General features: G+C 40.7%; 1 protein-coding gene across 2 annotated transcripts in view; it reads right to left on the reverse strand.

Moving 5' to 3' along the window:
- Positions 1 to 13,342, reverse strand: part of LOC101862405 (calpain-D) — a 34,669-nt gene that overhangs the window by 19,130 nt on the left and 2,197 nt on the right. For both annotated transcript variants that reach the window (XM_013080803.2, XM_005095301.3), the window contains exons 2-6: positions 4,931 to 6,192; positions 3,762 to 3,964; positions 2,771 to 2,954; positions 2,125 to 2,269; positions 391 to 463 (exon numbers count right to left, since the gene is read on the reverse strand). In XM_013080803.2, the coding sequence (XP_012936257.1) occupies positions 391 to 463; positions 2,125 to 2,269; positions 2,771 to 2,954; positions 3,762 to 3,964; positions 4,931 to 6,067 (1,742 nt within the window). In that variant the 5' untranslated portion in view covers positions 6,068 to 6,192. The remainder of the gene's footprint in view (positions 1 to 390; positions 464 to 2,124; positions 2,270 to 2,770; positions 2,955 to 3,761; positions 3,965 to 4,930; positions 6,193 to 13,342) is intronic.

Genomic DNA, 13,342 nt, shown 5'->3' on the forward strand with positions numbered 1-13,342 from the left:
TTGCACTCTCTACATTGAAATGAAAGCATGGCTGAAGGAGTAAAATCTTTGTTTCCAGCAGATTTTGGTTTAATTAAGAGGACTTTACTGCACAATATTATAAGGGTGAAAAGAATCCGTTCCCTGAAGGCAAAAAATGATTAAAAATAGGAGAAAACAGAAAGTCTGCAGATATTTTTCTTTTATTGAAGGGGGAGCGGACGGTGAAGTTTTCCAACATCATTACTGTGTGTGTGTGCGAGTGTTTGTGAGAATGTGTGTGTGTGAGGGAGGAAAGGAGGGAGAAAGCGAGGAAGGGAGGGAGGGTGAGAGAAAAAGAGATGGTGAAAAAAATTCCCATGGGCTGAAATGAGTTAAAAAAAAGACCTGATACTAAAACCTTCCACTTACTTGCAGTCTCTGCAACTCAACAGTTTTGCCCAGATGGTGTCTCGGCAGATTTCTCTCCCTCTCTTTTCGTCCTCTGAGAAGAGACAATAAGGTTAACATATCACCAGTTTATCGTCAAAACTCATGTATAAGAGAGAGAGAGAGAGAGAGAAAGAGAGAGAGATAGAGAAAGAGAGAGAAAGAGAGAGAGAGAGAGAGAGAGAAAGAGAGAGAGAGAGAGAGAGAGAGAGAGAGAGAGAGAGAGAGAGAGACAGAGACAGAGAGAGAGAAAGAAAGAGAGGGGGCTCTCGTGGCCTAGAGGTTAAGGTGTTGGCCTCTCATTCAAAGGTCCCCGGTTCGAATCCGGGTAGCGACCTAAAAATTTTCTTCTCTGAAATTGTCTCCTTTCACCTCCTTTCCTGCTCTCTAGCAATGTTCTGTTGTCTGCTTTCATTTCCACTTTCTGCCCCCACCCCCTCACCTCCTTTGCCCCCTCCTCTGGGTTCCTGACTCTTTCTGCAACCTTTCGACTGCTACTCCTTGGCTCCTCCTTACTGCTGTCTTTCTGCCACACCCCTATCTTCTGGTAGGAAAGATCTACACCTAGCCTTCTCGGACAAGGGCGAAAAATCTCGGAGGACCCGTGTGCAAGTTGCGCACGTTAAAGATCCCTTGGTGGTCTAAAATCGACAAGAGTAGGCTTCGGCTGCAACCCGGGCAAAATTCAAAATTTCCTACCAACTGAAAATATTAGGTGTGTCCCGCGCGCTCATATGACCTTATGCAGTTGTGAGAGCCGTAAAACACTTACAAAAAAAAAAGAAAGAGAGAGTGAGGGATATGGAGGGGGGGGGGGGAGGGGGGGAGAGAATGAGAGACAGAAAAGGAGAAAAGAGAAAGGGAGAGAAAGAGAGAGTGGTTATAGCAATACTGCCCTGAGCTGAAAAAAAAACAAACGCCTTTTTTATATTTTTTTACACCAAATGTTTTTATTTGCTTAATTAGTAGCCTGATCATTTACTCTATTTGTGTGAAAAAAAAAAACAACTGAAACTGCGACCAGTTTTTTAATGAATCAGAATTTAAATTTCGAAAAATACTTTTTAAAAAATGGTCACTTGACAAAATGCCATTTTAACTTGAAACTGCTGTGAATAACAAAAAAGACGTTCTGTCAGTGTATGGCAGAATAGAGACAGATTAATAAGGGTGACACTGATGGCCATAGAAGTCATAAAGTGACTCTCAACCAGCACAAAAACTTTCAACATTTGCATGAACGACAGTCCTATCCGTCATAGATCTGATGTTATTTTAAAACAGTGCTAGTCAACCTTTTTATAGCCAGTGCCTACTTTTGCAACCTTTAGAGGCTAGAATTTTTGTACCGTCCACCTACCTGTACCAAGCTGGGCACCAAATAATACCTGTCACTCTCCGGATAATCCCCACCACCCACAAAATTTATTAATTCTCTCACGAGTGGGCGATACTGACCAGGTTGGCAAGCACTGCTCTACAAGATAGTGAAAAAATTAAGAGTAAAAAACAACAAATGAGACATTGGGGCAAAGAAGCCACAGATGACTGCTTGTCTCAAACAGAGACAAAAAAGAAAATTGATTTGATATATATCCCCCCACCCCCCACCCTCGTCAAACCCAATCCCCGAGTGCCTAATGATGTTACCTTGTTTCTGAATGACAACAACTAAAAGATAAATCTTTTCAAACCCACGGAGTCTGACGCTGTTACCTTGCAGTAATATGCTCTCGCAGGGGGCTCCCGTGAGTATCGAGAGACCCTCGATACATTTCCCTGCCACGAGTGCCTCGTAGTTCCCATGAAGCTTGGCCATGGCCTTCTCTATCAGGGGGACCCACAGTTGCTTCCTTCTGGCCTAAAGCAGCAAAAAAAGTGATGACAATTTTCAAAGGAATCTTAAAGTGATGAAGCAATGACAACAGTTTCTCTAAGCGACTTTAAAACAATGCCACAGATCCTAAAAACAAAGTGTGTCTCTCTTTCTGAAGCTTTGTCAAGGTATGAGTTTAATAAAATCCTCTTTAAAATTATGAATAACTAAAGAAACGATGCACAAAGTGGAACACCAAAAAACAAAAACAAAAAAGAACAAAGCATTTTTCAGTTTAGCAAACCTCCACAACCTGAGACAAGGCACCCCAGAATATCACAAATCCAAACTCTAGCCTGAGCCAGAAATGTAGTTCTGATGTCAGTGAAAGAAATGAAAATATCATAAAAGGAAAACTGGAATAACTACTTTTTGCAATACAAGAACAACGTGGGCAGCAAGATAATTTTGTTCTGGTAAAATGGGAGTGACAAATATTTTTTGTTATACTGAGACTCTGGAGAATGAGGCAAAAGGATGTCATACCTTTGAAAAAATAAGCGTTCCTGAAGGGTCACAGGGAAGGCAGTCGTCTATGAGAACTGTCTTCCACAACCCGTCTTTACAGAGTCGAACCTGATACACACCTTGCCGGCAAAGCTCGGTTGTGAGTACAATATGCTCCACCAGGTGGCGTCGTTCTGCTAGCACGGCCAGCGCACTGAGGAACCTGAGCACCCGACAGTGGCTTATAATCTTATAATATTGGTCAATATTTTAGTTTTAGTTTTTTAGTAGAATTTTATGGCACTTGCAACACAATAAGGTCATATAAGTGCTGAAGAATACATGTGTTACAAGAGAGTAACATACACAAAAAAGAAGGAGGAGAGATAAGGACGATAGATGCTTGACAGGAAAGAAGGAGCAAACCATATCAGAGCACCCGCAAACCACCCACTGTTAATATTTGATGCAGGGTTCAACATTTCAGATTTTGAAACAATCCTATGACTTAGGTCACAATCCGCACAACAATGTGCATCAGAAGGATCATTTAAAATGATTGAGATTCGCAGTGATATCGACTAGTGCTGTGCCATTTTGAGGAAGCGAAACTTTGCTGATTCAAAACCTGAGGATACTACTTTTGAACTTGAACCATTCGAATACTGTGAGAATTTTTCTTTCTTTTAAAAAATCCAAACAGAACATTCACTTTTCAACAATCGCTACTCACAGCACTATTCACTGAGTGCACAATATCATTATATTATCATGCACGCAGTGCAATGCAATGACATCGCATCACCATTCACAACATGTCAAGATTTGAATAGGGTGGGGAAGTTTATCAGGGCAGCTTAAGTTTATTAACTTCTTGAAAAGATATCACACAACATTCCAATGGCTCCACCCCACTTCAAATAGCTGTGAATAGCACAAAAATTGAGATTTCCGACCAGTAACCACCCTCTCAAAAGTCTTCAATGTGCTGATGGCGGAGTAAAATCATTGACATTTTTTTAATACTCACCAACAGTTACCAAGTACACCTTGAGATATATCTTCGGGTAATGGGGTACGACACACTACCCATGGAAGTCTCATCTCATTCGGCGTTGCGATTTCGTGTGGTCTTTTCCATTTGATAGGTACATCACAAAATCCATGCTTCGGGTCTCTATGCAGAGACTTTGGAGCAGGAGGGAAGGAATCATCCACAAATGGGTACCCGGTCTGAAAAGTACAGAAGGTAAACAAAAAACAAAATAAAAAACTAATGAGGATAATATGACTACATTTTTTTGCAAAAATTGCAAGGGACATAGAAACGGGATATGAAAAGATCGATCTCTATTGTCCCGGCACTGGAAAATTGGTTTGGTGTTTCATCACACACACGTACAAAGAATAAGAGCATAAGATAAACTTAATACAGGTAAGTCTTAGTGTGCATGCAAAAATTTTAAGCTATAGTTAAGGAAAAATTATTTCATGAAACACAGGGTTAACAAAAACAGATACTTTAAGATATAGGAAGGATATTTGCCACAGGTCTGAATTTCATGGTTGTTTCAAATCTCATAAACATTGCACAAAATAAGGGAGCCATGCTTTTTCTTCGGAATGTATTAGACATAGATTTACATCTCAAGACTTTAAGCGACAATACTTTGTGAAATTAAATGGGATCAATAATAAATATAATGTGACAATATTCTTTTGTTCCACAGCCATTGTGTCAGTTAAAATTCTGATTTACAAGATGGAACATCAATCATTTTTAAGAAATTTATATTTATATAAATATGTACAAGTAATAAGAGGTTAACCCTATCCGTATATGTCGTGTTTTACTATCATATCCATATGATGTGGGGAACTTTGTGCCACCACTTTCAAAGAGGAAATGTACTAGTTAATCCGATCCGTGCGCTTTGCATAGCAATCCGTCAAAATGATTTTTTGAGAAAGACTGAAAGTTTCAAAGAGATCTTCGTACTAAAAGTATTCTAAAATGTGAAGAATATAACCCAGGGGGTACAAAATATCCCCAAGGTGTACGGATACGGTTAAAGAGAAAAAAAAATGTAACTTGATATTTAGAGGAAAATGCGAGGACAAAAAACGTTCTGAAAGTCACACTGAGTTGTTCTTGCCACTAAATTAGCACAATTTCAAAAACATTAAGTCCAAACTCACAGTTCTGCAATGTTGAATGATAGTCTGCCTCATTTCTGAAGCCTCATTCTCTTCAATACGCCGAATGTCTTCCACGAGTGAGCTCTCTTGTCTGTGGAGATCAAAATGTGGTTTCTGGGCTGTGTCACTTGTCTTGCCCACCGCTGCTCTGTGGCCTGGCTTCGGTGGTTGAGCTGAGGTAGTAGCAATGGAAGAAGGCCCCCCTCTAGGCTGCTTGCACACAGAGCAAACAGTGTTTTCCTGAGCATTCACTAACGTACACATCTGGCACTGCCATGACTGTGTGTTTTCGTAATTCTCTCGAGGGAGTTTGCATATGAAGCAAACATCGCCATCTCTGTTTTTGAAAGTGCACTTTGAGCAGTCCCAGGAGGATGAAGACCCAGCTTCCTCCGGGTGTTGAATGGTTGATGATTTATTAGGTCTGTGAATATAAGTCACCTTATCCTTGCTGATATCAACAGGGCTTGGAGGAGAGACACTTTTCCGTTTATCTGGCACCTTGGGCTGCCCACATGACTCACATGTCGTTGACCACTCTGGATTACAACTGAAAGTGCACTTAAGACATTTCCACTCCTCCCCATCGATTTCCATCGGTTTTTCCTTACTATGGCCACTCGGTACAGGATTTCCCTTTGCTTTATCCATTGCTGGCTTATTTGTATTGTTCGCAACAGGCCCATTTTTTTTATCTGCACCTTCTTTTGTCTCAGTTCCAGAGGAAACTTCCTTGAAGCTAGGGTCAACATCTGACAGGGTTGGCAGTCTAGATCTCCGAGGAGACTCACAGACTTGACATCGATGGAGGTGCTTCGGGTTCAGGAGTGTGCAACGTTGACATTTCCATTCTTCAGAGTCTGTTGGCTTATCCCCGTCTCCTCCCATCCCGACAATCACGTTGTCATCTGAATCGTCCTCACTGCTAATGTTAATCACAGATTTACTTTGGTCTACAGCTTTCTGTTGCCCATTGGATTTGTTTGTTGTTTTTCCATTTATTTGCACATTTTTGGAAGCACCATTGGACACACCTGTAGTTTTGCTGTCTATGGTTCTCTTTGCTCCACAAGCTTCACAATTAGTGGCTGTCAATTTATTGTTCAAAGTGCACACAGTACAAATCCAGTCACCCATCGTGACTTTTGATACTCATATATCAGACTGAAACAGCTTATTCAAAGCCTGGCAGACTCATGTCTGCAAACATCATTGTCAGAATATCAAAACCTGACATTTCGTTTCCTTCAGGGATATCTTATCTGTCAAAAAACGAAAAAGAAAATAATCTGAAAACTCCAGTTAAAGCAGTAAAAAATCTCAAAAATAATAATATGTAGTCTTGTTTGTCATTAAGTCCGACACAAGGCTAATTTTAAAGGGTAAGTTCTTTATAATTTTTAAGTCGACATAATCCATGGTATGTAAAGTAAAAATACCTTAAAGACTGAAAAAAAGAGAACACATCAAGTTAAGAAATTTTACACTTAAGTTCACTTTCTCCTTCACAGAACTGAATGACATAACAGAAATTGAAATGAAAAATTAATTCTGAAAGGTTTGTATTTTATTAATATTATATTTGTACTCAAAGCCATTTTTTAAATACTTGTTATGATAACTGCCCATATTTCATCTGTTTTGGAAATTATTTCATTTGATCCACCAAAGGAAGAAATTAACAGTCATGAGCTATATGACGTACAAAATATTACGTTCATGATATGGTTCTTGACCCTGAAGAGTGGTGGACCAGAAAAAGAAAGAGTACATTATGCCCTGATTTCACTTGTGGATTCAATTTTCAAGACTTGTCACCTTTTCCCCAGGGGTATACAGAACTGAAAGACTCGCTTTTAGCATCTCATTTCTTCACCAAGCCCATCCCTCTCCTTCATAAATTAAATACCATGCTGATGCCTAGTCAGCTGTTGATCAACTGTTACAGGATAAAAGTGAGGAAGCCTGCTTCATGAGGCCAAAGAACTCCGTTATGATGACAACTGATGGACTTTGAAACTTATTGAACAGCACAACAAAATATGTGATGCAGACTATGCAGTATAAATTATAATACAGGGGTAATCATATCGGAGCTGAAGATTTGCTTTTTAAGAGGATGAAATTTTAAAAAAAATCTTTATCATGTAGTATAGCTGAAATTGTTTAAAGGGATGCCACTTTTCTGCTTTTTTGCTGTATTTTGATCCTGAGCCACTATTCCGTTATTGAGATCGAGATAGAATCTACAGTTAGAAAAAAATAAATAAAAACCCACTCTATGTACACCCTTTGGGTTTCAAATTGATAGTCATATGTTAGCGAGACCGTGGCGTATGGATTTTCAGCTATTTTTTAAAAGGTTGATTGGCATCCCTGTGTTTAAGAAGGCCAGCCATTACTGAAAAGAAGAATGGTTGGCTTAAACAGGTAATAGACGTCTTGGACAGTGTCATTAATAATATCATATCATTATTATGTCGAAAAAAAAAGCAGGGGGGTGGGGGAGGAGTTGGAAGCTGCCATTCGTACTGGTGATTGTCTTGGACAAGTGGCTGTTAGAGCAAATCTGACTGTAACAGGCTAGCTGCATTTGAAACTTCGAGTAAGAGGCAAACCTTACAGTGATGGGAGCAGTGGCCGGGCGTAGTGAAGGGCTAAAGGGCTTGAGCCCCACCCAGTCCCACCTCAACTCTTTCCCAGCGTAAATGAATGTTTTTTTCATCAATGAAAAATCCAGTTGAGACCGTTAAGATTGCTACAGAATCTTCCACCTTTAGTTGTGTGAAGTAAACACACGCAATTGCTCGTTTATCCAATTACCGTACGGTTGTCACCATTTACAACTATAGTAAATGAACAGTCAATCAAATGTCTGTAGGGCTCAGATAAGCACTAGCCCGTTTCCACACTCCTTTCTATGAAAGTCTTCTCGAAAAAAGGTAAAAGAAACAAATGAGAGCCTGCAAAAACTGTTGTTACCGAGGGCTCATTCATGACACACTTTCCTCAGACATCCAGTAACCAAAACAAGCTCATTGGGCCCTCGTTAGAAATATCTTGCTCTCTGAGACTACATGGCCTTATCTCTAGTTACTGTTGTATCATGTGAGCATTAAAGTGTGTTTGTATGTGACACACATGCATGCACACACACGCACACGCACACGCACATATGACATGAACAAATACACTCACCACACATATCTAGAATTTCTTCTGAATTCACAAAATCTCACCATTGAACTCAACCTTTCTTATTTACCCATATTTTCACCCACCCACCGCCACTGGATAGGAGCAAGGACAACATAAAGTGGATAGAGGTAGTGCAGGGGGGGGAGGGGGGCACAGGAAGTGGACAGATAATATCAAAGGATAGGTGATTGGGAACAGGCTTTAAGATCGGAAATTTATTTTTATAAAAACAGAATTTCATCAGATCAGGGCATTCTCAGCTTCTTTTGAAAGAAATGATCGTTTATTGTCAGACCACTTTGTAAATTTTCAGACAGGACCTTTCTCGGCTGAGAACTACACATTGAATTGTGAATGTGTGTGTAATAATTGTAGTTGTAGTGGGGACAAATTTAGGTCTAGGACTGGTCGTCCCGAAAGCAGGTGGTGCTCCTTGGATGCTCCTGATCTACTATTTTTAAAATCAGCCAAATCTAAACCATTATGAAAAGTGTGCTTCCATCAGCTTCCATGACACAAAATATACACATAATCACCTATTTTATCAGCACGTCATCTCTCAGTCCCTCTCTTTCCCTCCCTCTTACTTTAATTTGTCATATTCACCCTGAGCAACAGAGATCTATAGTCCCTCGGATCATTCTCTCCGACTTATATGATTATTGGCAATCTATCGGTTTGGTTTGGTTTGGTTTGGTTTTCGAGGCTAGCCAGATTTTCCTCCAAGGAGGGAGAAAAGCTACTAGCATGGCACAAACTGGAAGAAACCAACAATGATCTTTAAGAACAAACATGTGTAATGTTGGTTCTCAAGGCCACGAGTCAGGCCATCAGTGAAGCTGCCAGAAACTGAGCTGAACTGAACCTCATATGGGCATGGCCTATAACTTGATTATCAGAAGAATTCTATAACGAGCAACCACTATGAAATAGAATTATAATAGAGCAGAGGATTATGGTTAGAGTTAGGATTTGGGGAAGGGGTTGTTGGGGTAGAGGTAGAGTGAGGGTTTGGGATAGGGTATGAGGTAGGGGTTGGGGGAGGGGTAGGATAGGATTAGGGTCAGTTAGGTAGGCCGGTCTCCTCTTTCTTGCACAGTTGAACCTGTGTAAGACGGCCACCCATTGTCAAGGAGAAAAGTGCCCGTCTTAGGCAGGACTGATCAAGATGAAGAAACGAAGTGACTATTCAGACTCGAGTCCTAATAGACAAAAATTATATTTGGACTCTGAATTGAGTTCAGAATGACGTCCCTTCCGACCCTTGTTCCTAAATATTTCCAGCATTTCTGAAATTTTTAAAAATTATAATGATAACGATCGATACGTGAGCTTTAATATCCAGTTACTAGATCTATCTAAACTGGCCCTCCCTGGATCATTATTTTGACCAAAACAATTAAGTTGAGTTGACCTTGCCGGGGGCAAAGTTAATTAGGTCGACCAATGAGATTGTGCAAAGCGATATTGCACTCTCAGCTTGCTGGGGGAAGAGGTGTTGGGTGGGAAGAGGACACGGCTGTCGGTTTTGTGCGATGTGATTTTTAAAAAATAATTACAGAAAAACTATAGCACACAACAAAAAGAAATTAAAGACGTGGAAAGACAAATGGTGGTGGAAGTAATGATGATGCTGTAGTGGAGGTGGAAAGACCATGAGTTGTCGGTTACCGTGTACTTAGACACTGCCATTGGGTAGATCTGATGAGAGTGCCGTCTTTAGACTTAGACTTTTGACACAATTACACAGTCTAGGCAATTTTAGTTCTAATTCTAGTTTTATATTATTAACCTCCTTACACTCACATTATAACTCACTTAGAAGCTGAGTCAGAGTAAATAAAACATTTTTTTCGGACCTGAGTCCAAATAGATAAAACCCATTATATATTCAGACTCGAGTTCGAATAGATAAATATTATATTCGGACTCGGGTCTGAATAGAGCTGGCCATTAGCCATCAAGAAAACAAGTAATTCCTTTCTGAGGTCCAAACCGAAGGTTGCCGCATTGTTGTTGTCTTTTCTGCTGGCTTTTATTTTCTTTTGTAAAATTTTGTAGCTGCTTTTGTGCAAGGGCAAGGATGACAATAAAACGAAAATGTGTCAGACAAGGAGGACCGAGCGCTAAGGTAAAACAAACACATGAGTCGTCACCACACGGAGAACTAGCGACGTTTTTGTCACAAGTTCATGTTTACGTCTATTGTTACTTTGTTACAGACTGGGTAAACAGGGACCACTCCTCTCACTTACGATTTGTGTACGAGTTCTGGGCGGGTCTTTTACAGGTTATGAGGGATCACACGCTTCCCTCACCTGAAGCTGAAAATGGGTTACCTATTGGTCAACAGTGGGAGGGGCCTATGCAACATGATCGGTTGGAGGGACTACCTAACAATAACGGCAGGAGAATGGATTATGATGGCTTGCCCACAATGCCACGGGCCCATGCAAGATTTATTTAATGACAAAACGTAATACAGTCACTAAGGTGACCGTCTAAGACAGGTGTTATTGTTTGGTGTGATACGGGTTGTGTGTTAAAATAAAAGGTGGCCGCGGCCGCGTTGGACAGGTGCCCGTTTCACACATTAAATTATATTATATCGAAAAAAACGCAGGGCGGAAATGGAAAGTGGCCATTTGTACAGGTGGCCATCATGGCAGGTTCGACTGTATTTGTTTGGGTGGTCCTCGTTATGGAAGTCCTTCCCTTAATTATCTCCCCTCTCACACTCTGACTTGTCTTGTGACCAGTTTTAAAAACTAGTTACACTAAGTTACACACATGATTTAAATTTTACATGCTGACTTTGAATAGACATATATGTACATGATCTAACAAGTAATGAAACTGAGAAGTAAAAGAAGGAGGAATTAAAGAAGGAATTAAAGAAGGAAAGACAATTTAATACAGTAAATACTGTCTTTACACTTTAGGGTAACGTAGGCTAAGTAGAAATCAAAACATATCAGAGAATCTATCACGTGAACAGAATAAAAGGAGGTATTTTCTTACTTTCCCTCCTGTCTCACACTTAGCTGATATCAGCTGTCCATTTTCTACTAAATATTGATGCCCTGAACACGAATATCAACTTCATTTCCGTCACAAATTAATAGATTTTGAAATATATCTAATTATAGTTGTGCTTTGGACTAATCGTGGGGGGGTTCCAGGGGGGCTTGCCCCACTGGGGTAAAAGAAAATCTGGGGTGTTACAGGGGGCATGCCCCTCTATGTTAACCCATAATTTGATATTTTATAGACAGATTTGAAATTTTCTTGAAAATAATTGATTTGCGACAGTTTTAGTGGCTTTATGTATGGTCTGCAGCAAACAATACTGAAGTTTGAAGCAGTTCATCTGATCGCGGGAGTGAAAGTAAAAATTTACCTAAAGGAGACAAGTGGGTGATCTTGTAGTTCCGTTTGTTACAGTCCACGATCCATTTGTTTACCGAAGTGGCTAGCCGGCTAGCCTGAAAGTCTAGCCGTACTTAGATCTAGGTTTGGCCCTATTGACTCAAACCTGTTGAGTACACAGGTCTCATTAGATATAGATCAAGTAGTTATTCAGGTTTAAAATACATGCAAATCAGTAAGGCACCTCTGAAATCTTTAGGCATAGCCAACTAAAAATTTCATTTACAATTCAACCATCATTATTAAGTACGGCTAGCCTAATAGTCTAGCCATTCTTAAGAACGGCTAGCCTAACCATCTAGCCGTACTTAAGTCATCATCATTGCCTTTCTCACCCTGGATCAGGATATAGGCCATGAACAAACACTTTCCACTTTTCCCTATCCTGGGCTAGTCGCTTGATGTCACTCCACGTCCTCCCACTTTTCTGTACATCCATTTCCATGACTCTTCTCCAGGTTCTACGTGGTCCTCCCCTTGATCTTTTACCCTTTGGGTTCTAATCTAACACTTTTCTTGTTATGCAGCTGCTTGACTTTCTGAAAGTGCTTGCATCTGTTCCTGAGAGTGTGACAGAAGCGCCAAGTCATCTGCAAAGTCCAGATCGTCCAACTGTGTCCATGGGGTCCACTGTATACCGTTTCTGTGTCCTCTGGTGGTTTCCTTCATCAGCCAGTCGATCGCCAAGATAAAGAGGAAAGGTGATAGTAAACATCCCTGTCTCACATCGGTCTCGATGTCAAAGCTGTCAGTGAGCTGGCCATCATGTATAACCCTGCAACTTGTCCCTTCGTACATACATCCGATGAGGTCAACCAACTTGTGTGGGATTCCGTGATGTTTCAGTATCTTCCACAGTGTTGCTCGGTCTACGCTGTCAAAGGCCTTCTCATAGTCAAGAAAGTTGACGATCAACTGGGAGTTCCACTTCAGGAACTGTTCCACTATGATCCTCAGTGTAGCAATCTGGTCTGTGGTTGACCGATTTTTCCGAAAACCAGCCTGTTCATCCCGAAGTCTTGGATCTGTTGCAGACTTGATTCTCTCCAGAATGATTCTGTTGAAGACATTTCCTGGTATTGAGAGAAGAGTGATTTCTCGGTAGTTGCTGCAGTTGCTGAGATCCTCCTTTTTAGGTAGTTTAACAACTTGCTCTCATTCCAGATACTGATAAACAATGGGAGAAGGAGGTCTGCCGTCACATTGGCATCTGTTTTTAGGGCCTCAGGTGGAATCTGATCAGGACCGGCTTCTTAATGGCATCCATAATCTCTAGTTTCAATGGGGCATCACAGTAGATTGGTAGCTCATTTCTTGCTGGCAGGATGTTTGGCGGGTTACTTGGTGGTGGTCTGTTCAGGAGACTGTTGAAATGCTCCACCCATCGTCTTGACTGAGTTTCCTTTCCAAATAGGTATTTTTCCTCTTGGTCCTTTACTGTTACTTCTGGTTCCCCATATTTTCCAGAAAGAGTGTTTGTAGTCTGGTTAAGGATTCGCATGTTCCCTCCTGCTGCTGCCTCCTCTGCCCTCTCTGCAAGCCTGTTCATGAATTCCTTCTTGCCTTTCCTCGTTGATCTCTTTACATCTTTAGCTGTTGTCCTGTACAGCTCCAATGCGTCCGCTTTTGATCCACTTGTTCTACTTGCATTTGTCTCTGCATTCAATTGTCTTCTAATGCTAATCAAATCCAATGACCGTTGGCTAATCCATTCCTTGTGCTCCAATTTCTTCTCACTGAGTATTTCTTGACATACTGAAGTAAAGACTTCTTTGACCTTGGTAC

The sequence above is a fragment of the Aplysia californica genome, unplaced genomic scaffold (genome assembly GCF_000002075.1).
Source record: "Aplysia californica isolate F4 #8 unplaced genomic scaffold, AplCal3.0 scaffold00100, whole genome shotgun sequence".
Lineage (NCBI taxonomy): Eukaryota > Metazoa > Mollusca > Gastropoda > Aplysiida > Aplysiidae > Aplysia > Aplysia californica.